This window comes from Engystomops pustulosus, chromosome 8 (assembly GCF_040894005.1).
Source record: "Engystomops pustulosus chromosome 8, aEngPut4.maternal, whole genome shotgun sequence".
NCBI lineage: Eukaryota > Metazoa > Chordata > Amphibia > Anura > Leptodactylidae > Engystomops > Engystomops pustulosus.
Window position 1 is genome coordinate 117371802 of NC_092418.1, and position 26794 is coordinate 117398595.

General features: G+C 44.4%; 2 protein-coding genes across 6 annotated transcripts in view; one reads left to right on the top strand and one right to left on the bottom strand.

Moving 5' to 3' along the window:
* LOC140075930 (rac GTPase-activating protein 1-like) overlaps positions 1–17023 on the top strand; it is a 28826-nt gene extending 11803 nt beyond the window's left edge. Inside the window, exons 3-17 of the mRNA XM_072122356.1 lie at positions 741–943; positions 1605–1735; positions 2630–2702; positions 4491–4544; positions 7261–7341; positions 10329–10458; positions 11007–11110; positions 13119–13292; positions 13393–13488; positions 13689–13887; positions 14185–14290; positions 15332–15464; positions 15543–15642; positions 15824–15911; positions 16720–17023. Of these exons, the coding sequence (XP_071978457.1) occupies positions 741–943; positions 1605–1735; positions 2630–2702; positions 4491–4544; positions 7261–7341; positions 10329–10458; positions 11007–11110; positions 13119–13292; positions 13393–13488; positions 13689–13887; positions 14185–14290; positions 15332–15464; positions 15543–15642; positions 15824–15911; positions 16720–16789 (1742 nt within the window). The 3' untranslated portion in view covers positions 16790–17023. The remainder of the gene's footprint in view (positions 1–740; positions 944–1604; positions 1736–2629; positions 2703–4490; positions 4545–7260; positions 7342–10328; positions 10459–11006; positions 11111–13118; positions 13293–13392; positions 13489–13688; positions 13888–14184; positions 14291–15331; positions 15465–15542; positions 15643–15823; positions 15912–16719) is intronic.
* Positions 17024–18415: 1392 nt separating this feature from the next.
* Positions 18416–26794, bottom strand: GMPPA (GDP-mannose pyrophosphorylase A). 5 transcript variants are annotated; one of them, XM_072122362.1, is made up of 14 exons: positions 26661–26794; positions 25339–25389; positions 24666–24763; positions 23198–23301; positions 22472–22664; positions 22137–22196; positions 21705–21835; positions 21531–21548; positions 20459–20593; positions 20186–20283; positions 20044–20090; positions 19343–19435; positions 19063–19231; positions 18416–18893 (listed from the first exon to the last, which is right to left on the bottom strand). In XM_072122362.1, exons 2-14 carry the CDS (start codon positions 25376–25378, stop codon positions 18793–18795), a joined length of 1287 nt encoding a protein of 428 aa, XP_071978463.1. In that variant the 5' UTR covers positions 25379–25389; positions 26661–26794; the 3' UTR covers positions 18416–18792. The 5 variants fall into 5 exon arrangements, with proteins under 5 accessions (XP_071978463.1, XP_071978459.1, XP_071978458.1 ...); XM_072122358.1 differs by lacking the exon at positions 26661–26794 and adding an exon at positions 26351–26616 and having other exon boundaries at positions 20459–20590; XM_072122357.1 differs by lacking the exon at positions 26661–26794 and adding an exon at positions 26351–26616.

The following is a 26794-nucleotide window of genomic DNA, read 5'->3' on the forward strand; positions in this document are numbered from 1 at the left end:
GGGGGCAGTATTATAGTAGTTATATTCTTGTACATAGGGGCAGTATTATAGTAGTTATATCCCTGTACATAGGGGGCAGTATTATAGTAGTTATATTCTTGTACATAGGGGGCAGTATTATAGTAGTTATAATCCTGTACATAGGGGGCAGTATTATAGTAGTTATATTCCTGTACATAGGGGGCAGTATTATAGCAGTTATATTCCTGTACATAGGAGCAGTATTATAGTAGTTATATTCCTGTACATAGGGGGCAGTATTATAGTAGTTATATTCCTGTACATAGGGGGCAGTATTATAGTAGTTATATTCCTGTACATAGGAGGCAGTATTATAGTAGTAATATTCCTGTACATAGGGGGCAGTATTATAGTAGTTATATTCTTGTACATAGGGGGCAGTATTATAGTAGTTATATTCTTGTACATAGAGGCCAGTATTATAATGGTTATATTCTTGTACATAGGGGGCAGTATTATAGTAGTTACATTCTTGTACATAGGGGGCAGTATTATAGTAGTTATATTCTTGTACATAGGGGGCAGTATTATAGTAGTTATATTCTTGTACATAGGGGGCAGTATTATAGTAGTTATATTCCTGTACATAGGGGCAGTATTATAGTAGTTATATTCTTGTACATAGGGGGCAGTATTATAGTAGTTATATTCTTGTACAGAGGTGTAATCACTTCACACTGTTTTTGTTTTTTTTTTTGTTTTTTTTTCTCCTTTTAAAGATTTTATTCACGTTGCTCAGAATTTTGAAGTATCAAGGAAAAAATGGCAGCAGGCAGAGAAGATGCTGAGGGAGAAGCAGGAGATTTTGCTGCGTTGCGAGATCGAGCGCTCGGCGCTGCAGGTGAAGCTGAAGCACGCCCGCAATCAGGTGGATGTAGAGATGAAACGACGTCAGAGAGCGGAGACTGAGCTGCAGACCCTGGTAACGTCCTGGGAGATGGAAGCTGTAGGGAATAGTAGACTTAAGGTGGTTGTCTCATAATGGAAACATGATCTGTCCCTAGCATAGGTGCTACGTGTGAACACTGGGATTCTTGCTGCCTAAACTCCTATCCTTTCACTACCAGCGGGTGTGAGCATGTGTTGTCCTTATTTTTCCTATTGGTATATGTTGATGGTTATAGCAGGACTGAGATATATGGGTTTATAATCTAGTATTGTAGATTCTCCAAGTGCATTGGGGGGGGGGGGGGGGTCGTGTCCTCTCACTGCTGTTTTCTGTTGCATTTGGCTGCACTACAACACCTTCCCTTTGTAAAATTTCAACAGAATCTTACTACACGGTTTACTCTTAAGGAAAGGGCTGTCTAATAGCTCACTGCAGAAGGCACAGAGCACAGCAGTGTGAGGACACGCCACCAGTGCACTTGGAGAAGATACAATGCTTGAATATAAGTTCATATCTCACAGTCCGGCTGCTCCTAGCAACATACATGAATTATAATTATGCATCTCTCCAGGGGCAACACCTAACACTGGCTGTAGAGAGCACAGCAGCATATAGCACAGTCTATATGACACCTGCTGACAAGTTCCCTTTACAAGTGTTCTTACATATGTCTCTGCAATGTGTTCTGAAACAGGAGCGTCAAATGCAGCTGATTGGAGAAGTTATACAGAATGACGGTCAGACTGCAGTGCCTCTTAGTGACTCCGTTATGGCGTTCTTTGGGGGAGGACGCGCCAATACTGCACAACATGGAGCTGGGAACAGGTACCATATCACACAGGACACTTTTATACTTTAGGACAGTGGTGGCAAACCTATGGCACGGGTGCCAGAGGTGGCACTCAGACCCTATCTGTCGGCACCCAGCACAGAATTTACCAGATAGGACTCAATGCTTCCTCCTGCAGTCCAAAACAACAGTCCATGAAACGCCACGCTCAATGTTATCGTTGGAGCTCCTGCTTTGGGTCATCTGATTCTTCCTCTTCAGGAGACCCCGGAGGGAAGCTACAATCCAAATGTCTCCTGCCTGCTATTGTATTGGTGTCCTCAGGACCCCAATACGATTGAAACTTCTGATACAGCAGAGATCAATAGGTTACTGCTCAAATTGTCATGTTGGCACTTTGCGACATAAAAGTGGGTTTTGGTTGTAGTTTTGGCAGTCTGTACCTAAAAGGTTTGCCATCACTGCTTTAGGAGAAATTCCATCCCGTATGGCCGGACACATTTAGTGCGATGGAAGCTGTGGCAGCTGCAGGCTTCTAGGATGTCAGATTTTGTATCTCTTTTCAGATATATTATATACCCGGGCCGTGCATGGGCTGGCTGTATACTCGGGGAGGGGGGTATGGACCGGCTATTTACTGGGTGGAGGTTGTATGGGACGGCTATATACTGGGGGGGCAGATATGGGCTTTCTGTATATAGGGGGGGGGCAGAGGCTGCTAGCAATATAATGCATGTCCCACTCTAGGCTTATACTCGAGTCAATATGTTTTCCCAGTTTTTTTGTGTTAAAATTGGGTAGCTCGGCTTATACCCGAGTATATACGATATGTATTTGTGTGTGTATATGTATGTTTGTTGTTGTTTATTTGTAATATCTGACTTTTCTTTGTTTGGAAATTGTAATGAATTATTATGTACTTCTGTCAGGATGTCCATGGTAGACGAGTCTTGTGGCTCCTTTCTGTCTGACATCAGCTATGACCAGACCGACGATGACCTGGTGAGATCTCTCTGTATACACCTTCCTCAGTGTCTCGGCCCACTGGGCATCGGGGTTATCCCCTCCCTCCTCCATGTGTTCAGGGCGGGTTACAGGACCCGTGTAAATCCGTTTTGTTTCCTTTACTAACGCCATGCCCTTGCTCTCTTCACTCTTCTGACAACTGGTTTATATTTATTAATAAAATAAAACCACAAAATCTCATTCCATCCAATTTAAATGCTAATTTCTGTCCCTTTCGGTGTAACCGGGAGTCTTTCGCTGAGCGTTCAGCCGAGAAAGGTCCCTGTGGGGAGTCTTCTCCCCCCTCCGCCCTGTTTAGTTCTCCCTCCCCGCTCACACACTGCGCTCCTGAGAATACATCCTGTTTGTAATTTGCTTTCCTTAATGCTTTTGAACAGTCCAGAGCTGCCTGCGGTGTCTCCCAGAGGCCGCATTAATATTTAGCTGGCTCGATGGCTCGTCTACCTTGTGCACTTGAGGGTTGTGCTGCACATCCCTGGCACCTTCTATCAGGGGGAAGGTCTTCACCAATCCAATCCACCGCTTGCCTTGTGTAAACTGTGTCAGGGCAGCCTTAACTTCTCTGTGTCCCCACAACTTCACGGCATGGATTGTGTTATTCTTTGTGTTTGCTACCTTGTAGGCTTTGTAGATTGGTTGCATCCTTCCCCATGTTCATATTGAGAATAATTTGCATAAAGAATGGACATTTCTCACACTAGGAAATACAAAATGCCTGTATGGATACCTCGTCTAATGCCCTACACTATGCTGGTTTTAACTTCTGGGGTGATAAACCCGCTTTAATTTGCCTTTACAATGAAAATACATTCTAAAAATGGGCATGTCCAGAGATTTCAGGCATAACCCCATAGATACACAGTATATGCACAGAATACAATCGGTACATTAGTTTAGTACCACGGTGCATTCCTACCTTATAAAGTGATGCGTGGGGTCAAACAACTGGTACCAACCCAATGGGGGCAGCAAAGTAGCAAAACTTCCCCTCCTAGACTTTTGCTTTAACTTCAGCCATACAAGGAAACTGCAAGTGACCCTATTCACTTGTATGGAGTTTTTCTACACAACAGGCACCACACAAGGAATCTGGCACCTCCATTCTCAGGATGATTGATACCAGAGGACCTCCTGACCTCTCCATAAAATGGCGTCTTGCTGTGTATATACTTATTGCTCCTGTGTTGTTTAAAATGCCACATAATATTGCATCCATTAGTTACTTAAGCTGTAAATAAAAACTTCCACCAGAATCATTTTACCAGAGAGCAGTGCATTGTGGGAGCTCATTATGGTTTTTTTCAGCCCCTTGGAGAATAAACGGCACCACCTGTGTCCTATAGGTTGTGCTGAAGTATTGCAGTCCAGTAGTATTCATCTGAATGGAGCTGGACTTCATACAAACCATTGACTAGCTATGTTTTGAGATGGATTGGTGAAACTATTTCAGATCCACTGCAAAATTTCCACATTGGAGAATCTACAGTGGACCCAGGTTGCATTGCATTCCCCAGCAGCTTTTGGCTCACAACATGGTTACTGTAAACGCCTGTGGGATAGTTGCTGGCAAATTTGGAGGTGGACAATAACTAAAAAGAGTAATCTTCAGAATTGTGATAGAAACTTTGGATGAGAATAGAAGAAAATAGTCTACTTGTCCAGTAAGGATGAAATCTAATGCTACTTCATGTAGTGTTCTCAGGGATATATTTTACTGCAATGTTCCTTGTGCCACTTGTAACATAAAATTCCTCTTCTCCTCAGGATCTGGAGGAGCTATCAGGAAGACCTGTGAAGCTGAAGCCACGGGAGAGAAGGGTATTGATCCAACATCATATAGTCACCAGAGGCTGATATTCTGACACTTTCTTTTTTCTGAAGTGTTCTCCAGCCTTAGAGGCATTTTAACATTAGGGGCATTTATTCATATTTATTGTTTTGTAGCAAATGGGACCCCCTGCAATTGGAGGATTGCAAGGACTGTCATGTATGCTGGAGGTCACATCAACTGCAATAGAGCCTGTGTCCATTAAATGTTTATATAAAGCTATCTTTTATCTGATAATCCAGAATATCTCATAATTGGGGATGAGCTGACCGGGGTCTGAAGTTAAACGGGTCCGCTAATCCCTATGCATAATCCAACTGTTAAAGGAAACCTACCATTCAGGATCTACCTATTAAGGTAGATCCAGTGGCATGTTCCTCTAATAAATGCCATTTGAGCCCTTTTTAGGGCTAATCTTTCACAGGCTGAAAGATTTTATATATTTTATTGCCCTAATATGCAAATTAGTCCAAGAGGCTACTGGTGCGTGGAGCAGCCGCACCGTGTAGCTTCAGCTCCGGCTACTCCACGCCCAGTAACCTCTTTAAAGGGGTATTCCAGGAATCAGCATAATTCATATACAAGTGGGCACTCAAAATATAAGCTAATGTGTAATTAGTTGTTATTTAAAAGTTTGCTCCCCTTAGCAGAAAATGCTGGTGACATAGACTGTAATGAAGAATTAAAATGCTACCGGCCCTTTAATCAGTCCGTTAATTTCCTCCGCGCGGTCCGTCGCAGAAAAGAAGATGGCCGCTGGTCACATGTCCACATCACATGTCCTGTACCTGCCTGGGCAGGGTCATGTGATCACCACTACGTTTGGCTGTAGTCGGTTGGTTGCAGTGCATCCAGTATGATCAGTGTTGTGGTGATGGCAGTTACACATCATTACTATGGTAACAGAGCAAGAAAACCTGTTACATCATCACTGTTAGCAGAGCATAAGTGGTAGGAGGAGTTACTGAGAACTAAAGGATCATGGAACTTGTAGTTTCCTGTGGTGGCCATCTTAGTGATAACTCCACCTACTTTAGAGAGGCCATAAATTTTGTAAATCGTAAAATCATATTATTTTAGCTCCGTTTTGTGACTAATGACATTAAGCATTGTTGTATTCATTTACTTATATCATCAAGGGTTTTTGTGTCAGACATTCATATTCCCGGAATACCCCTTTAACTAATTTGCATATTAGGGCAATAAAAGATTTACAAACTTATTGGCCAGTGGATGATTAGCCCTAAAAAGGGCTCCAATGGCAATTCTAGAGGTACCTACCACCTGGTGGGTTTCCTTTACATATTGGTGCAAGTTTAGAGGAATTCTGCTTTATTTACTCTGCATATTTTATCTTTAAGTTTCTGATATGATTTCAGGCCATAATACACAGTGTGAATACATCAATTACACAATGTAAATATTAGCTTCCAGCACTCGTCCTCCTCCCTTTTGGACACGAAGGGTCAGGTGTTATTAATGCCAAAGACCAGACAAACTGACTTCGTTTGTCAGCAAATTGCCCGGGATCAATAAAAAGTTCATTATTTGGACACCAGGCTCTTGCAGGTTTGGCAGAAATATTTCATAAATCATGGTCCAGGTATTGGTGACGTTCCACAGCCCTGTGTGCCGGCGCCCTCTAGTGGTCAGCACTGGGAGGGACAGCTGGTAATGAACATGGACTGAGACCCCATGCAAGAATATGAAGGGATAATCTGATGGCCAGTGTAAATTTGAGGCATATACAATATCTTATAGTTCTGCCTGTTGTATTCAGGTCATTGACTTGGCATACAGGCCGACCTTCATACAAGCAGCAAACTGAGAAACTCGAGAATATTGGTATAAGCCTGCTCCACTACATTTATAACAGATGCTGGTTGGGAACCACTTAATGGAGTTGTCCACTCTTACCCTCTATCCTGTGCACAGCAGTTCAGTCTGATCTGTGAGGTCCCAGTGGTCTGCCACATCTGGGGTCCAATTTCCTCTAATTGAGGTCTGTGAGATGGCCAGATATAGAAGAGCATATACCAGTATGTTGACAATAAGTTGAACAGATGCTTCTAGATGTTTATTTTATGGCCCAGCTTGGTGGCATCATCCAGAAAATGAACTTGGAAGTGAGACGTAACTTTGATGAATAAAGTCGGGGAGTTGGAGAGTTTAACACAGAAGTCAAGCTCTCCCATGTGATTGACATCATGCTCTGGACTTCAGGAGAGCTGATAAATGATGTCCCTGGTGCAGGACCATCAATTACAGTGAAGGGGACTTTCTAAGGCAGGGAGAGCTTGACTTCAGTGTTAAACTCTCTGCTCTCTTGACTTCATAAAACCAGTTTACATCTCACTTCAAATTTGACTCTCTAGATGATGTCACCGCACCAGGCCATGAAAGAAACCTCATGTATAAGCTGCTTGATAACATACTGGTAGTGGTTTATTAGGCCAATTACTGATGTCCGGTTCACTTTAAAGGGGAATGGTGTAGTTTACCAGCACCTTGTCTGTAACCGTGCATGTAGCTGCCTTTCACTTTTTCATGTATAATACAGATGATGATAGCAGGTGAACAGGCGGTGGGTGCATCTTGTAACACAACCCAGAATCTCCAACTAGGTTGCGATCAGCATCAGCGGATGTCGCTTGCATCTGTTACTGGCATCCAAAATCAACTTCCATGTGTTTCCTGTCTCCGCAGCGCTCCTCACTCGCTCCGCTGATTGCTACATTTGTGAAGAAGCCTCGGCCAAGTCTAACTACTGCTCTAGTAAACGAAAATGTGAGTGCTTCAATCTGAGGTGCAGAGCTGTGGCCAGGGGACAGAGCCGCACATGACTGCAGGATCAGACTACAGGGTTTATTTGTAGTCTGTCACCATGGAGATACTTGGGGTCTGCATATGAGCTGTATGAGTTAGTGTGTTTTAAATACAAGTGGCAACCTATGTGTACGTAACCTGTAAATGAGTTTTATGTGGATGCTTTGGTTGCTTTCAGTGGTGGTGTCAGGCCGCAGACACAGGTCTATCAGTGCAACAGCTTAAAGGGGATTTTACAGAAGTGACTGGTCACTGAGAGCCCCCAGTATATATTTAGCGACAGAGCTCAGACCATTTAACTTTACTTATATCTGTGTTTTGCCATTGTGGATGGTGCAAGGATCACAGAGACCCTCAAGCTCTGTCAGGATCCCAATGATCAGACCCTAGCGATGAAACATGTCAATGGTTAGCATACAGCTCTTCTGCATATAGTCATTAATTACTTCCTCGACTTTTGCAGACGTGACATTTTCAAGCATTTGCACAATACTTCATTCCTGCTATACATCTTCTCCTCCCTATTAAAGGCCAGCGCTTAGTAGCGGTCATTTTGCTAGTGCAGTGTTTGTCATCTGTCCAGTTACAGCTATGTAGTTACTACAGTCCACAATCTATTGACCGCTAAAATTCAGAGTGACTAATCCTTGATATACATCGCAGTGCAATTTACAGCATACGTGACTCCGGAGCAGCGCTCCTGCACCTGCTGAGGACTGAGACTGCCATCTACTGGTAGGTAGCAGAACTGTAGGAGATTAGATGAGACTGCCAGGCTTGCCTAGTATCCCACTGGATGTGAAGTGATTGAATCCTGGTCCAGAAAGGACCCCTGCTGTGTAAGAAAATAGCAGAGATGGAGTAGAATGGCTTGCTTACAGTGATATGGGGAAGCTGGTCAGCGCTTGAGTTATGGTCATCACAGACTTTTCTTCTCATACTATCAAAAATAAGACGCCAATCTATGTGCACCGCATGTTGTGGCTGTGTACCCCACCCTCAAGAAAAAGATCTCTCACCAGGCCGCCAAGATAAGTTTAGAGTCTAAAATACCTTGTCGTAAACCAAACTAAATCCTGGCATCTTAAAGGGATTTTCCCACAAAACAAGTTGGGCCCTATCCACAGGATGGAGTCTAACTTGTGCATCAGTGGGGGTCTCATTAATGGGACCCCCACAGATCTCTAGAATAGGGTCTGATGTACCCAATTTGGATCTCTCATGACTGGAGCATCCGATCTTGCGTGGTCGGACTGCCCTGTGCATCTCTATGGAGGTGACAGAGATGGGTAGCAATCTCCATCAGCTCCATAGAGGTGAATGGGGCAGTACTATCATCCTGGACCGGCTGCTCCGGTTATCTCGGAGAGCGACAAGGGGTACATCGGACCCCCGTTCTCATGATCTGTGTGGGTCCCTTCACTGAGGACCTAACCACCTGTTTTGTGGGGAAGCCCCTTCAAGGAAATGTAAGTTCTCCCTTTGTGTATTAATGGAGGGGTCTGTGTTCAAACAAATTTCACAATGAACCCAAATTTGTTCAGACCCTTTTTAATACATAGATCCAAGATCACACCCCCTAAGGAAATGTAAACCCCTCTTTGTACAGGCCCCAAGACCATTCATCTCAATTTATAGAGACCCTCAGAATGTGGACTTTGGATTAGAGATCTGGGACCCGATGTCCTTTTTAATTAGATGAGAGTTTGCAGTGTTACAGCAGGTCTGTGTCCCCTTTTATTCACTGGGTGAGTGGGGTCCCCAGAGATAAGTTTATGATCATAAAGCAATGTCTTACTCACTATCTCAGTATTAAATAGGGCACCCCTATAACTGCACAGAAGGTTCTCTCCATTTCCAGCGTACATTGGCGAATGCTGGGGCTGTATGCACCATTCTGCCTCCATTGTGTATGACGCTCCCCTGTGTATAACAACGTGTGGAGAAGGGATAAAGAGGGGATGTTGTGTGTTGTAATCCTCTATTACAGGTCAGTAAGCCGTGGCTGGCGAGATAAAAGGATTTGACCTGTATCCTGCTCCTCGCCGCCGCCCCTGATTGGCTCTCCGGTCTCATAGAAATGGTTTGGTATCTGTAGCGCAGTTTATTTCTTCTCTTTTCTAAAACACTGATGAAATGTGTTTTGAAAGACGAAGAAATTGATTTGCGACTTCAAAGTAAACTCCATGCGTGCGCGGAGGAGGTTTACAAAGGGGTCGGGTGAGGGGCTCAGCATAATGTAAATGAGGCTCTGTATGGAGAATGCCGATTCTCATTAGGCCCAGGGTACACTTTGATTTTATTTTTTTTTTTACACATAAGTTGATGAAAAACTGGTAGCGTTTTGTGTATACAGCTCCTCTGCATATCTATGTGTTGATGTGGTTACAGACATCTATCAAAACAACAGGGGGCAGCAGAAAATATGCAGCACATGACAGCTGGATCAGACTACACTGGGTTTGTCTGTAGTCTGTTACCATGGAGAGACAAATCTTTAAAATATTTGTACATCTTGGTAGTCTGATCCTGCAATTGTGGTTTATGTAACTGCCTCAGCTTAGCCTTCTCTCGAGAGTTGCAACTCACCACCACAACTCCATTCCGGTGATTCGGGCAACAACTTTAATGGGGTTAACCCTAAATGAAATACAATATTTTGGTATTTGAACCAACCTTCCATATGTTTTACATGAGGATCATATTTGGGGGTAGAACAACGCCTCCATCAGTGAAACACTGTTTAACCCTGCCATTCTCAATGTGAAAGGCTTTTATGCTCCGCCCCCTCAGGCCTGGTCTGCTTTAATCCCTGTGCCATGCCCCGCCCCTGCGGATCTGCACTAGAAATAACCTTGTGTAAGATTAGGTTTTGTGCACATTGCCCCATCAACAATCGGACCCATAGTCATCCATCATTTAATTCAATGTTTGTATTATGTTTGCAGATTAAGGAAGCAATTATCGCAAAAACCACCATGTTGATTACAGACTCTGGTCCTATCCACACAACGTCCTCCATAGAGTCTGTGCCGCGACGACGATCACGCAAAAGCAGAGGGTTTTCATGCTTGCAAGGTGGGAGATCCTAAAGTTTTTATCGAGAATATTTCAGATTTGGGATTTTTTTTATTATATCCCTTGAAGAATCTGTAATGAGGATTTAGACCAAAAAAACCCCTCACCAACCTCTTGTCCGGACAGTGACCGCAGCAAAATGATGTCCTTCTATATTCCTGGGTATCACACGTTGTGCACAAATAGATCTTTGCTGAATAGAAGGGACCTGAGGAGTCATGATGGCTGAGAAGAGTCATGTGGGATGTCTCCTCTTTTTTTATTGTTGTCCCATAGTTCAGGTGCATCATTATAAGTCTGGGGGCAGTGTCTGTATGTAGGTCATGATAATGTACTTGTCCTCTGGGAGGTAATTCTGACTCTTCTCTGCCCCATGACTCCTCAAGTCTTTTTTATATTTTAGTAAATTTGTATTTTTAGTGTGAATTCCCTGTGGTATCGTAGCAGCACATTATGATTCTGTCACTAGATAAAAGGGTGATTTCTTATCATCCTCATTATGTGTTAGCTTTGAGTACATCAGTCCCATCCTGTGTATATTTTTCCAGATCAGACTTCCGCATTACCCCAAATAAATGAGGCCGAACAAGAAGTAGAACCGGAGCTCCATCAATCCAACAACACACAAGCGCACGTCTTTTTGTCCAAAACGGTGAGAACCAAATGATATGTAGGTAAACTGATGTAAAATTGGCCCAAAAATAAATCAGGATCGTGACTATTCTCAATACAGGATAAGTAATGTCATGTATGTACACAGTGACTGCACCAGCAGCAGAATAGTGAGTACAGCTCTGGGATATAATACAGGATGTAACTCAGGATCAGTACAGGATAAGTAATGTCATGTATGTACACAGTGACTGCACCAGCAGCAGAATAGTGAGTACAGCTCTGGGATATAATACAGGATGTAACTCAGGATCAGTACAGGATAAGTAATGTCATGTATGTACACAGTGACTGCACCAGCAGCAGAATAGTGAGTGCAGCTCTGGAGTATAATACAAGATGTAACTCAGGATCAGTACAGGATAAGTAATGTCATGTATGTACACAGTGACTGCACCAGCAGCAGAATAGTGAGTGCAGCTCTGGAGTATAATACAGGATGTAACTCAGGATCAGTACAGGATAAGTAATGTCATGTATGTACACAGTGACTGCACCAGCAGCAGAATAGTGAGTGCAGCTCTGGGGTATAATACAGGATGTAACTCAGGATCAGTACAGGATAAGTAATGTCATGTATGTACACAGTGACTGCACCAGCAGCAGAATAGTGAGTGCAGCTCTGGGGTATAATACAGGATGTAACTCAGGATCAGTACAGGATAAGTAATGTCATGTATGTACACAGTGACTGCACCAGCAGCAGAATAGTGAGTGCAGCTCTGGGGTATAATACAGGATGTAACTCAGGATCAGTACAGGATAAGTAATGTCATGTATGTACACAGTGACTGCACCAGCAGCAGAATAGTGAGTGCAGCTCTGGGGTATAATACAGGATGTAACTCAGGATCAGTACAGGATAAGTAATGTCGTGTATGTACAGTGACTGCACCAGCAGCAGAATAGTGAGTGCAGCTCTGGGGTATAATACAGGATGTAACTCAGGATCAGTACAGGATAAGTAATGTCGTGTATGTACAGTGACTGCACCAGCAGCAGAATAGTGAGTGCAGCTCTGGGGTATAATACAGGATGTAACTCAGGATCAGTACAGGATAAGTAATGTCATGTATGTACAGTGACGGTACCAGCAGCAGAATAGTGAGTGCAGCTCTGGAGTATAATACAGGATGTAACTCAGGATCAGTACAGGATAAGTAATGTCATGTATGTACACAGTGACTGCACCAGCAGCAGAATAGTGAGTGCAGCTCTGGGGTATAATACAGGATGTAACTCAGGATCAGTACAGGATAAGTAATGTCATGTATGTACACAGTGACTGCACCAGCAGCAGAATAGTGAGTGCAGCTCTGGGGTATAATACAGGATGTAACTCAGGATCAGTACAGGATAAGTAATGTCGTGTATGTACAGTGACTGCACCAGCAGCAGAATAGTGAGTGCAGCTCTGGGGTATAATACAGGATGTAACTCAGGATCAGTACAGGATAAGTAATGTCATGTATGTACAGTGACGGTACCAGCAGCAGAATAGTGAGTGCAGCTCTGGAGTATAATACAGGATGTAACTCAGGATCAGTACAGGATAAGTAATGTCATGTATGTACACAGTGACTGCACCAGCAGCAGAATAGTGAGTGCAGCTCTGGGGTATAATACAGGATGTAACTCAGGATCAGTACAGGATAAGTAATGTCATGTATGTACACAGTGACTGCACCAGCAGCAGAATAGTGAGTGCAGCTCTGGGGTATAATACAGGATGTAACTCAGGATCAGTACAGGATAAGTAATGTCGTGTATGTACAGTGACTGCACCAGCAGCAGAATAGTGAGTGCAGCTCTGGGGTATAATACAGGATGTAACTCAGGATCAGTACAGGATAAGTAATGTCATGTATGTACAGTGACGGTACCAGCAGCAGAATAGTGAGTGCAGCTCTGGAGTATAATACAGGATGTAACTCAGGATCAGTACAGGATAAGTAATGTCATGTATGTACATCTTATTTTTTTGGCAGATGATCCGGGCTGAGCAGTGCTCTGTTTGTGGCCAAAAAACCCGGTTTGGGAAAATGTCTTTGAAATGCAGGAACTGTCGGATATTGATACATCCTGAATGTCGAGACTCCTGCTCCAAAATTTGCACTTCTATCTCTTCGCACTCTCAGAACACAGCACCAACAAAGGGACAGGTGACCCTCCTCCAAGATTTTCCAGTAGTCAGGAAAAAATGGACTCCCCACAGCCTTGTGTCTGTGGCTATGTGACACATGTGATATGTCATATTTACAGGTACTGCTGTCTGACTTCGCCCCTGCCACTCCTCCCATGGTTCCCAGTCTGGTAATCCATTGTGTAAATGAGATAGAGAAGAGGGGCCTGAAAGAGGTATGACAATCGCACTTCTAGGGGTCTCTAGATATCTGTATGCAATAAGCTCCTCCTCATGTCGGGTGCTGGCAAAAATACTATTCCTATAGAACTCCTATGTAGTTGTATACAAGATGTATGTGAAGAACCATATGTTGCATGTGTGTGATTACTGTGGCGTCCTGCATGGGTGTAATGGACCTCTTTCTTGTCACCAGCGGGGTCTCTATAGGGTCTCTGGCGGTGATCGACTGGTAAAGGAGCTGAAACAAAAACTTCTCTATGGAAAACTTAAGTCCCAGCAACTGGCAAAGGAAGACATCCATGCGGTGTGCAGCGTGCTGAAGGATTTCCTGCGGAACCTAAGCGAGCCGCTGCTCACCTTCTCCCTGCACTCACACTTCCTGGACGCTGCAGGTAAGTCCACAGTATGGGCTCCTCTGTAACATAAAGCTTCATCTTCATTCTATAGCTGATCACTATTAGATTGTGATCCACTCACTGATCGCTATTAGCACTTGTGGGACCAGAACTGCAATAACCTGGTTTGGCTGCACTGCACAGTCTATGGCGCTGTTTGCTTCAGCTGCATATACTAAGTGCCTTGGCTTATGGTGTTTGAGGAAAGGGATGATAATCCCCATTTAACTTCACAGGAGATAATTTGTTCAATGAATTTTTACTATCTCTCGTATGATTGTTTCCTTCCTGTAGATATTCTGAATGAAAATGATGGTAAATGTGAGATTTGTCAGGCTGTGCAGGAGCTTCCCCCTGCTAACAGAGACACGCTGGCCTTCCTCATCCTGCACCTGTACAGGTAATGACCTCATAGTGCATCCCCCAATCCAATCATATGGTCATGACCTTTTCATGTCCTCTTTTCCCTGTACATGTACTGGGCTAAAAATATTGATGACTTATCCATTGATTAGATCCCCCAGTATCAGATTAGTGAGAGTCTGACTACCAGCACCCCCACAGATCAGCTGATAAACGGATATCGGAACAATAAGCTGACAGTGCCATTTTTGTTTTTTGTTTTTTTGGTTCCTATTCATTAATATTGAAGATAATTTGCAGTGAGTCAGCCATAACACATAACAGCACTGTCTGATTTCTGCTCCGTACTCAATCAGCAGCTAATAACCTCTGTGGGAGTGCAAGGTGCCAGAATCACAGTAATCTGATACTTCTGCCTTTTCCTCAGCACATAACTAAAAATATTTGTGTCCAAAAAGCCCTTTCAAGATGTATTACTACATTGAATATTTATGGCATATGCACAGGGTATGGCATAAATGTTTCATAGATGTGGATCCCATCTCAATGAGAGACAAGGACATTGTGTGTTATAACTTACTTTGCCAGCTGACAGACTCCTCTGTGTAGTCCCAGGGGTTGGGCTATGGTATGGGCTGCGGACTCCTCAGCTCTTGACCCCCACCTTTGTTCTCCCGTACAGCTCCTCCCTCTTCCACTGATGTCAGGCTGGGAGCTCCGTTAAGGAGCAGGCGGTAGGAGCTGTACAGGAGAACAAAGGTGGGGGCCAAGAGCTGCGGAGTCCGCAGCCCAAACCATAGCCCAACCCCTGGGACTCCACACAGGATTCTGTCAGCTGGCAAAGTTAGTTATAACACACAATTATATTGTAATGCAAATGCTTGGCAAAAGCAGAAATACATATTTGATATGCAGCTGTAATGGGCTTCTGTAACCTGTCTTTAGTGAAAATGAGGTCCCTGGTGACAGGTTCCCTTTTAATGTCATTTTAATTGCAGCTGTGACGGTCACATATACTATCCAAAATGACTCTTACTCCCTTGGAGTAAAGAGTCACAGTCCTGTCTCTATTCCACAGGGTGATGCGTAGCCCAGAATGTCAGATGGATAAGACCAACTTGTCTCGAGTTTTTGGTCCTACTGTTGTCGGCCATTCTGTGCCTGACCCCAGCCCCCTAGTAATCATGCAGGATACCCCCAGACAAGCCAAGGTCGGTGATTAGTCATGTCAATGCACCTCTACACCCCCCATTTTTGATTCCATCAATGACTTCTGGGTTTTTCATCAGGTCATGTCTCTGCTACTCTCGCTGCCGTCCGGCTTCTGGAATCAGTTCTTGTCTAACAATCAAGAAAATCATAATTGTGATTCTGTGAGCATGGCACAAGGTGGGTCTCGCCTTCTGAAATGTCATAAAGATTTGGGTTCTCTGCGGGTGGGTCCCAAACAACTGAACAGAATGGGGTCAGGTTAAAGGTGTCCACATAGAGAAATCTGAGCACCAGGGTCTGTTTTATGCCATTACTGGTGCCGCATAACTTCACAATGTGTCGTCTATTCTCCATACAGAGCGTTTGTTTCGTCCCCTGACCTCTCCTGAGAGCACCACCACCACACTTACCGTTCCCCTGAAAGCCAAAGGCCAGTCTCCTTTCCTGTAAGTAACTCTGAGCTTTCTCATGCATTCAATAAAAGGAAGGGCGAGACCACAATGGGGACTTTGTAGTCTGTTAGGAGCTGTAATTTCCTCCCAGAGCACCAGCAATTTGTCGTTTCCACAGACAATCTGGCGTACATGCTTTGCACCTTAAAGGGCGTGTCTAAAAAAGAAATGGGAGTGGCTTCTGAGCCAAAGAAATTTTGGGCAAAAAGAGCCAGTAGGTAATGTAAAGTTTAATGGAAATCAAAATCCATCATGCTAGACCAGGGACACTTACTCACAGATCCACGCACGCAGACTGTAGTAATCTTCTATTTGTTATCTTTAACCTCTTTCCTTCTAAAATCAATTATCATTATGCTAATAACCCTGAAAGGCTGCTGGGGTCATTACCACTGCCCTTCTGTGCTGCAGATTCACAGGCTGTTACACTGTTTCAACTTCCCCCAAGCACTTCCCTTTCCCTGTTTAGGATATACTCTCACTGCAGCACAGGAAGTTCCAGCACACAGTGGGAGGGGAAGTGCCCCTTGCACACTGTAACAGCCTGTGAATCTGCACCACGTAGGGAGTCTGGTACCACCCCAGTATACTTTCAGGCTCAATAGCACAATTTTAAAAGTTGATTTTAGAATGAAGAAGGCCATGGTTAACAAATAAGAAGATAACCTTAGTCGTGCTGCCTGGATCTACGAGTGACTGGGGTTTCACAATGTAAAATGTAGACAATATTATAGAGGATTAGTAAATCTGCCAATTGGTGTGTATTCCGCCATACTAATAAATTACACTTTTACATTAACAGAACAGAGTCTGCGGGCAAGAGCGAGCTGCCGAAAAAGCCGGGACGGTTCTTCACTTCACCAAACGCTTGAAGGGGTTAACACACTCACTCCTCCTGTCATTGTCACTCACTCACTGGGCACCTGATGGGCACGTATTTATACCTTTATATTCCTGGTCACTGACACTTGTGTTGTGTGTATTGTCTGTGGACGACACTTTATATGTGAAGTGCTGATAAGCCCCTTCCCTACGTGTTACCTCCCTGAACTATATAAAATAACTTATATTTATATGAATTAAACTCCAGAGATTCGTTACATTCATAGTTCTGGAACAAGCGTCTCGCTGTGGGTGGGAGATGATTGGCAAAGTTGTGTCGTTTTGGAGTCACCGGAACATGGTCGCTGCATATGACCCGTGACGGCAATTTCATTTCACAAATTGCAAAGTATTCGAGGCATCTGTCATTTCTATGTCCTCCATGAAGTCATAAAAGACAACCCGATATTTGCACTTTTATATAATTTCCCCATCCCTCTGATTTTTCCACTGGAAATCTAAAAAGACACAAGCACGCTCGCTCTGCCAGTCTGGGTTGGCTGGATTTTACGGGTGCAAACACTGTTCCAGGGAATGGATTCCAAGCATCATAGTTATACATGATTACAGGTAGGAGCTACTTAGAATGCTACTTGCATTGTGTATAACGATAATACTTTGAGTCCCGTCCCTGAGCAAGATTTTCTGAATTAAACCGGGATATCTTCTGTTCCCTGAGTGGATGTATAGTGGGCTCCATTACATCATGATTCTTACAGGGTAAGAGGTCTTAAAATGAACTGTAGTGGGTCTAAGACCTGGAAATCTACCATCAAAAATCAAGTCTGATCAACCCGGGGCAATGTATCATGGATCCAGGCACAGTGACTGTAGTAATCTTCTGATATTTGTTATCCAAGGCCTCCTTCCTTCCAAAATCAACGTTTAAAATTATGCTAATCAACCAGAAGGGCTGCGGGGGGTTGTTACAAGAGCCACTCCATGCACTGGCTTCACAGACTTGCACTGTCCCCCTTCCTCTGCCTGATGTAATCTCACAGGTTGGGAGGGGGAAGTGCTCCTGCACAGTGTAGTAGCCTGTGAAGCTGCAGCATGGAAAGGCTCAAATAATTATCATAAGTTTAAAAGTTTGATTTTAGAAGGAAGGAGACCATAGATAACAAAATATAAGAAGATACCTACAGCCAGTGTCTGGAGTAAGTGTCCTTGGTTTATCATGATGGATTTTGATGGTAGATTTTCTTAATTCTGTGAGAGCTGACAATCACATGGCCTATGGCGGTAGCGCTGTCTCTATTCACTAGGTCAGGTAATAAGCCCCTTCCAACTTATCCTTCGAGTCTCTGTCTGTATCTGATGTGCGTCCAGGAGAAACTACAACATTAGGATATGCACCACCAGTCACAATTATATTCAAGGAAACCTACCATGAGGAATGTAAATACATGTTTATGGCTCCCTCCCTCCCAGCCACCAATGGGGTTTATTACGCTCCGACAACCCCTTTAAGACCTGTCCTTTCCGCTTCACAACTGACAGACTGGAGCAGAGTAAGTCATGTACCAGATGCATTGTGTGGCAACCACCACTGATTCTTATGTAGTCTTGGCAAACCTGTCACATGGAAATGAAGCACAACAATTCAGGCCACCGCCTAGAGGATGATGGGAAAGTTGTACAAAGTGCACAACGACTTCTCCACACAAACTTTTAATAGACTCTTGCACTGATACCGGATGATGAGGACTCGGCCTGCAGATATTCTGTCCATGTGATTTGTATTACAATAGAAAGAAGACCCTCCACCCCAGGGTGATGCATACAGCGCGCTGCCTCTAGTGTTCACTTCTGTCCTAGGGGCAGCATCAATGCCTCTGCCTGGGAGGAGAGAGGAGACGACTCTGATCTCTGGCCGCTTTGTGTCCAGCTTCTTACTGCAGAGGTCACTTGGTCAGATCCCTCGTGGGCTGGAAGAGTGGCCTTACACAGAGAAGTCCATGCCTGGAGCGCTGCTCTCTTCAATGTCCCCAAACTACAGAATAATCTGATTCTTGAAGCTGCGACTCAGCTCCTTGTGAGGGAGGACGATGGAGTTCAGGATCACGACCTCAGCAGGGATGGAAACATTACATCCTGGAAGAGACACAGAGCAGTAACAATCTGTACAGAACATGTGCTGGAGCCCGGCGGGTACAATACAATTACTAGGTCTAGAATGACTACAACTCCCAGTATACAAATCACAGATTCTCACATTGCTTCCTCTAATCAACCATTGACTTTACTTTCTTTACATTCTTACCTAGAATTGTGATAGAAGGTGTGAGTTTTCCTTCGCGGAACAAAGTTTCACTGTCAATTTTGGCATAAGGGTCATTAGGATTGGGGTCACTGGGGGTCCCTTCCACGCGCGCCCATCGGCCAATGCTGCTGTCCCAGCCAACTATGGTGTTTAAGACGCAGCTGTGATCCTGAAAGGGGAACACACAGATTATATCAGCTTTGTATCTCGGGAAAGAAACCATTAGGAGGGAATACACCTCCTGCATGTGTCAGGGGAACACGAAGTCATGTTGTCTTACCTGCAGCACAGCGCCGTGTAGTATAATAGATTCCCGCACACGCACCCCAGCTCCTATTGTCACTCCCATCCCGATAGAGACATTGGGGCCCAGCTGTCAGAAATGTAGAGATAGTTACTCAAGAAGAACTGTGCAAATGAGAAAAATATGGCTGCAGGGTGTTTTAATAATAAAGATGGAGCCTCATGTACTCCAATACTACTGTCATGACTGACCATGGCAGCTTAGTAATCTTGTTACAGATATGGTGCCCTAAATACTCAGATGCTACAGCATGATGGCTCAGTGGTTGGCACTACAGCCTTGCAGCGCTAGGGACCTCTGTTTTCATGTCCCAGGGTCAACATATGCAAAGAGTTTGTATGTTCTTTCCATGTTTCCACCAGATCCTCTTGTTTCCTCCCACACTCCAAAACATACTGGCAGGTTGATTAGATTATGAGCCCCATTGGGGACAGGGACTCTGTGCAGCGCTGCATAATCTGTGTGCGCTATATAAATAATTATTATGATGCTACGGTTGCAATTGTTTATCTTGGTCGATTTGATATCCATGTGGTGCCCCAGTTACTTGCAATCGTGATCATCCTTGGCATCTTAGTGGTTAACAGCCTGTGCCAGCACCAATCATGGCTGTAACCACAGAGACCTGCATAGTGGAAGCATGGTAGGAGTTAATCAGGCCACAAACTAATACTCACCACAGCAGTCGGATCGACATTGGCCGTGGGATGAACATATACGTTTCCTAAAGAAAACGGAAAGAACTTTATACTTCAAGAAGCCGCAGAGAAAATTGGATACATTATCACAGACTGCCCAATAATAGGACTTGATCCTCACCCAGTATGACTGGCGTCCCCTCCTTGTTGTGTGCCAGTCTCTCGGGATGCGTTACGTGATACTGGTCCAGATACAGGCGGCTGGCGTATATGGCTGAGCTGGTAGCAGAACACACAGCAGTGAGGTGACTAAAGTACTGTATGACTAGGGGATTATTCAGACGTGCATGTGAACAGACCTATAGAAATTGATGGGTCTGTATGCCGTCGGATAGCATACGGACCTCAAAAAAGCCGATCTGAATGAGCCCTATACCTCAGAGCTCGCACTCACCCTGCAGACTTAATCTGACTCCAAAATCCATCCGTCTTATAGACATAAAGTTGCCCACGTCCGGCCAGTGCTGTGAATATGTCCTGCTCCAACCGGATCACTTCTGTGCGCTGCCAGCTCGAGTTTTCCTCACTGTTGAAAAAAAAAAAATGTAATATGTAAATATAAAAATATCACATGTATTTGCTTAATTTTAGGACTTTTCAGCTTTACGGTTGAAATTAAAGCCTCTGCTGCCACCTGCTGGCTCGGCTTGTGTATGGCACATTGCTGGATATTGCTCAGGTACCGATGTGATGACTAGGATCCATGCCCCCATCCTGAGAACTGCAATGGAGGAGTCTTACCATGTTTTCTTGCTGTCCATCTCCTCTTGATGATAACTAACCCTACATAATCAGGATTTACATGGATTAGGGGGAATCCCAGCCATCAGACCCTCAGAATCAAGCTGGAGCCACATCTCTGATCTGACCCAGACTAACAGGATGCTATAAAGCGAAAGATGTCCAGGCAGCCATGCTAATGGTGATCCAGCTTTTCCAGATAAAATCAATAAAGCAGCAAAATGTCTGGACGAGGAGCCATTTTTTTAGTGGAAAATCCCTCATTGTCCTGGTGAACTGCAGACTTTAAAGGGAATGCATCACCTACATTTTATTTTAGTTAGATACAAATTCTTGTTTTAGGATTTCTATTTTGTGATTTTTTTTTTTTCCTTTTCTGTTCATAAGGGGGTGACCATATATACTCTTCTATGAGAGTATATATCGTAATATGCAGTGAAACCTTGCTTAAAACTTTTATTACACTCTATAGTAGCCCCTGTATGAGCACACCACGGCCTCAAAAGACCAGTGCAAGAAGAGGTTTCATTATATATAACATATAAATCTCAGTTGAAGCAATTGGTAATTTTGTGGTGACACATTCCCTTTAAGATGGAAGATGAGTGACACAAAAGGAGGACTACAAGGAGTTAGGTGTGATGAGTGAAGGAGATGTATTCTGCCGCTACCCCAGTCACTCTGGTGCCCATGCCATGTGCTGGTGCCACACACACAGCACTCACCTGATGCAGGAGGAACAACTGGCCGCACATGCAGGAAGAACAAGGGGCACAGAGGCAGAGGAGGAAAAAAGAAGAAGAATGAATGTACATGAGGACATGATAAATGAAGATACAGGAGCTGAGGGGGGATAAGGCGGAGGAGGGCTGTGCACTGACTGACTGCGGGGGACTCACAGCTGCAGGTCCTGCTGATTGCGCTTAAAAACCTCTGCAATGTGCTCGAATATTGATGGTGAGAAGAGGTAGATCCCGCAGTTGATGATGTCGCTGACAAACGTCCCGGGTTTCTCCACGTAATGAAGGACCTGCACAAACACAGAGTTATAAGAATCCATAGAGCGCAATGCTAGAAAGCTGCATGCCGCCAGTCACCACTAGGGGGAGCTCACAGCATGCTGATGCTTTACTCCATTTCTTAGAAGGTCTATGAATCTGTATGTATATATGTATATGCAGTTAATTCAGAATATTTTTTATTTAACCTTACAGATTAGTAGAGTATGACCAGATGGACCAATTTAGATAAAATTTGCTGTAATTTGCTGGCCATAAAATGTTCAAGTATCCTGTATCCCAGCCCCTCCCCATCCCGGTGCCATGTATTACCTCCTGGGTATCCGCCTTTGCCACGATGCAGCCGTAATTCAGAGACTGGGTCCTATTCGCCTGTGAAATAAGAACAGGATGCAGTTTTTCTTTAATACATACTTTTTATTCCTATTTACAAGATCTTTACTTGTTGTCACTGAAAAATCCTTTTCCCCCCCCATTTAGAACTTGTAAAACCCATCTGATAAATCAAGAGACTTTCATCCCAAATGTAACAGCAACTGTTATGGGGTTTCAGGTTCAACAGAATCCATCTTAGTCATCTTATTAATATGACGCCCCATCAGCAGCAGCAGGTGGAGCCCCCTACAGTCTGTTCCGGGTGCACTCACCGTAGTCCCCAGCATGATGTACCGATGCGTCTCTTCATGTTTCTTCTGAAACTCCAACATCTGCAGCAGAGGGAACGCACAGCACACGTCAGCGTTCATCACAAAGAAGGCCTGCGGACCCCCGGAGAGGATCTGGTCCCGGAAGTGATAGATGCCCCCTCCAGTGCCCAGAGCGGAAAATTCCTGCAGATATCTGCCAATTGGAGAAGAGCGTCTATATTATAAGGTTTAAGGAAACACTAATAACTCTGGTCCTCAATTATCCAGAGGTGCGTTCACAATTCTGTTTCCACCAGCAAAGAGGATGGCGGGTCTCACTGCCCTGCACCCATATTCTACTGGACTGTGTGTATATACTGGACTGTGTGTATAGGAGGCTGCTCAGGGGGCATACAAAGATCCATGCTGCAGGTCTCATTGAGACTGGAGTATAAAATATGATATTACAAGTTACTAAATGCAGGTGTCCTAATATTTCATTTTACCTCCTATCCGAAGTGTAACGTTTCAAAAACTGCTTACACGTGGTCTGACCATTGGGGTCCTGTTCCCCCTAATGACTGCTAGGGAACTATCCACAGCAGTCCCTTAGAGAATGAATGCAGCACCAGGGAGAATGCTTGAGCTGCTGCTCTGTGAGATCCTGTGTAAGCTCAGGACAACCCCTTAGTGTAGATAGATGGAGCCATTGCAGTGCATCTGTCTGGATATAGAATGACCTCTCACCTGATCGCCACTTTAAATTCTTGCTGCGCTGTGACCAGGAAGCGGCTCAGGGCCTCGTTGGGCTGATAGTATCCGATCAATAAGATTTCCTTCAGGTTGGGCACCTGTGTAGTGGGGTACACGTTACCAATGCTGTGAGATAACTCATCACATCCTCCAGCCCCCAGAGCGGAGAGAACATCCACTAGAACGTGGCACCCTTCCCCACCAATCAACAGAGGGGCAAGTTGAGCATGTATCCCGTCCATCCGTCCATTCATTCTCTATGCTGTGCCCGGCTGCTCCCTGTGGTCCCATAGCGAATGAAGCAGCAGGACACATGCTCTACTGATTGCTGGGAAAGAGACCCCCCCCCCCCCCCCATTCTTAGAGGCAGGTCCCCACACATCACATTGTTATCCCCTATTCTCTATGCTCAGACATTTCTTTATGAAAAGTTTTCAATATACCATATGTACTCGAGTATGAGCCTAGTTTTTCAGCACAAAAAATGTGCTGAAACCCCAAACTCTGCTTATACTCGGGTAAAAAATATAGGTTTTATCAGGTTTTTGTGGTAAAATTAGGGGCCCCTGCTTATACTTGAATATATAAAGTATATATGTATATATATAGGTAATAGAAAATTGAGAAGCAGCACTCCGGTATTTCCAGTGAATAAAGAGGTTTTATTCCACCAATATAGTGCGACGTTTCGCCAATTCGATCAAGGCATTATCAAGCATGATAATGATGCTTGATAATGCCTTGATCGAATTGGCGAAACGTCGCACTATATTGGTGGAATAAAACCTCTTTATTCACTGGAAATACCGGAGTGCTGCTTCTCAATTTTCTATTACCTGATATTGGGGTCACTGTCGGACCTCTTAAAGAAGACCTGCACCCGAAAATATATATATACACGGTGCCGCTCAAAACACCCTATTTTGGACTACTATGTATATATATATATATATATATATATTTTTTAGACAAGGACTAAAAAAGACCAGTTCCCGGTTCTATCCAGGTAATTGCAGAAACCCTTTTGATGATAAACAAGAGACTTTACTGAAAACAAGTTGACATCTCAACATCTCCGCATAAAACAGATGGAATAGCAGTAGAAGCCACTGTCTTACACTCCCCCTGCTCCCTCAGCACTTCCTCAAAGTCTCGTAGATTTGCTGATAGCTGAACACCCTAGCTGACAGCGGGAATAGGGGGGATCCTGTCGCCATCCTCATCAATGTAGGACTCGCACCCATCTCCAGAATGAATGTCCCCTAATTCTCTTCCTGTGGTTGCAGTTAAAGGTGAGGTGGTCTGAGGGGTTATAGAAGGAGCGGGGCACATTTCTGCTATAGTCAGAACTCCTGGGAGGGACCAGCGTGCAGGACTGGGGTAGGTATAGGTGGGGTAGTTGTAGGGTTACATGTCTGATATAAGATTAACCATTTAGGTCGCTCAGGTCTAGAGATCTTACCTTACTGCAGGCCTCAATGTGATGCTGTAACATGGGAACACCAGCAACAGGGAACAGGGGCTTAGGAACCTCAAAAGATAAAGGCCGGAACCTGGTACCTATGAAAAGAAGGGAGAAAAATGTATGGGTTTATTCATAGTTACACTTCTACCGGTTTGTTACAGTGTATCAGTGTAAATAATCCTAAACATAACAGAGCACAAAATGATCCGTAATGGATGATACATATACACTGCCACGGCCTGCAGGGTGCAGGCTCAGGAAAGAGTGAAGGATTATATATTATATAGAAGAACTATTCTTGAGGGTCCCTGTGGTCCATCCGACAATCAGACCCTCCTCCTTCCTGCTCCAGTACAGACCTCTGTCTCCATAGTAACGGACTACAAACAAACCCACTGTAGTCGGATTCTCTGGTCGCGTGTCTGGCATCTGCTCCCATCAGTAGGTTTTCAAGTGGAGGCGGCAGAGAGGCTAAAGGGAAAAGAGCACTGCAAAATCTGACTACACAGAATTGGTTTGTAGTCTGTTACCATGGAGATACATGTGACACAAGGATGAGGTACCAGTTATTGCAAACCTGCCAATCCAATATTGATAAACTATCCTATCAATAGCTGATCAATAACATAAAAATGTACCTGAATATCAAAGTAGTTCAGGATGTACTCACCCTTCTGGGGGCCCCCGATTAGGATTACGGCTTTTAACATCTCTGCGGCGTCTGTGACAAGAGGGAAGACAAATGAGAGACCATTACAGCCGGACGCAAGACCATAAGGAGGAGAGGCAGGGCCCCAAAGCAAAGTTCTGACCGGGGCCCCCTTAAAAATGTACATATTACACTCATATACACACATTTATATCTTATATACATTAACATACAGTTCTTTACTCATGCACACACATAGAGCATATGCACATTACATATACACACATAGAGTGCCATATACAGACATACGGCATATATACATACTACAGTGCCATATACAGAGGTACAGCATATATACATCACATATGTTATATACAATGTGCAGCATAATATTTATATAATGGGGCACGTCCTCCATTCTTTAGTGTCAGGTCAGATGACGGGGCCCCCTGACATTACAGGCCCCATAGCAGTTGCTACCACTGTAGTTACGCCCATGGCCGGACGTATCTGATGATCATCATCTTTCTCTAGCATCATCGTATTCTCCAGCGCTGTACGATTCCATGAGGGTCAGACACAGGAAAAGAAACTAAACAACTCAAGTATAAGAAGTGAGGACCCTGGTCACAAGAGCTTACAATCCATTAATAACTTAAGTGTAGGGGGTTTAACATGCAAGAGTCATAATAGGTAAAGACGATCAACTGTGGAAACGTCTGGGGTAGCACATTCGAGAAAACTAGTGCAGCACAAGAGGAGTCCATGAAGACTGTGAGGAGGGGGGAGATGTGTGGGGGCCCCAACATGTAAATCCAGTCTATTACAGAGCTCCAGCTGTGGCTCTGTAACCGCTACAGACTACAACCCCCATCATTCCCTGCCCGGTCTAGATGGGTATTGTAGTTTGGGTACAGATGTAAAGCAACAAATTCCGGCTGATACCTATAACCTGCACTGATACAATGTAACAAACTATCAGCTCAGGAGCCCCGGCTTGTACCTCAGAGGAGGGTAATACCACTGCACGTACCCTCAGCTGTGAGAAGTATGGGCTCTGTACAGGACGGCACCAGCCATGGTCCCATTCACTGACAGCAAGCAGAGATCATTGAATTGCAACTTAAAATCCCATAGAAGATTCTCTTGATGCTGGGAGTAGTAGTCCCTCAGCATCTGCACATGTCACAGCTCGGCAGGGACTATGGGGCCCCAGCACTTGTAATGACAGAGCCTGCTGGTGCTTGTAGTCCTCCCGCTGCGGACATAACAGTCACAGCCGCCGCTTATCTCCCCGAATAACCCTTAAAATCCTAGAATAGCGATGAATCCAGCAAAATTACCTGCTGTCCCTTCTCTACTTCCGCGTCAGTGGCTCTATGGCACGTCAGCCGGGAGGGGCATGCCGGGATTTGTAGTTTGTGTCACTAGCAGCCACCTGATTGGACGGATGGAGTCGCGTGATCACGTTCACCGT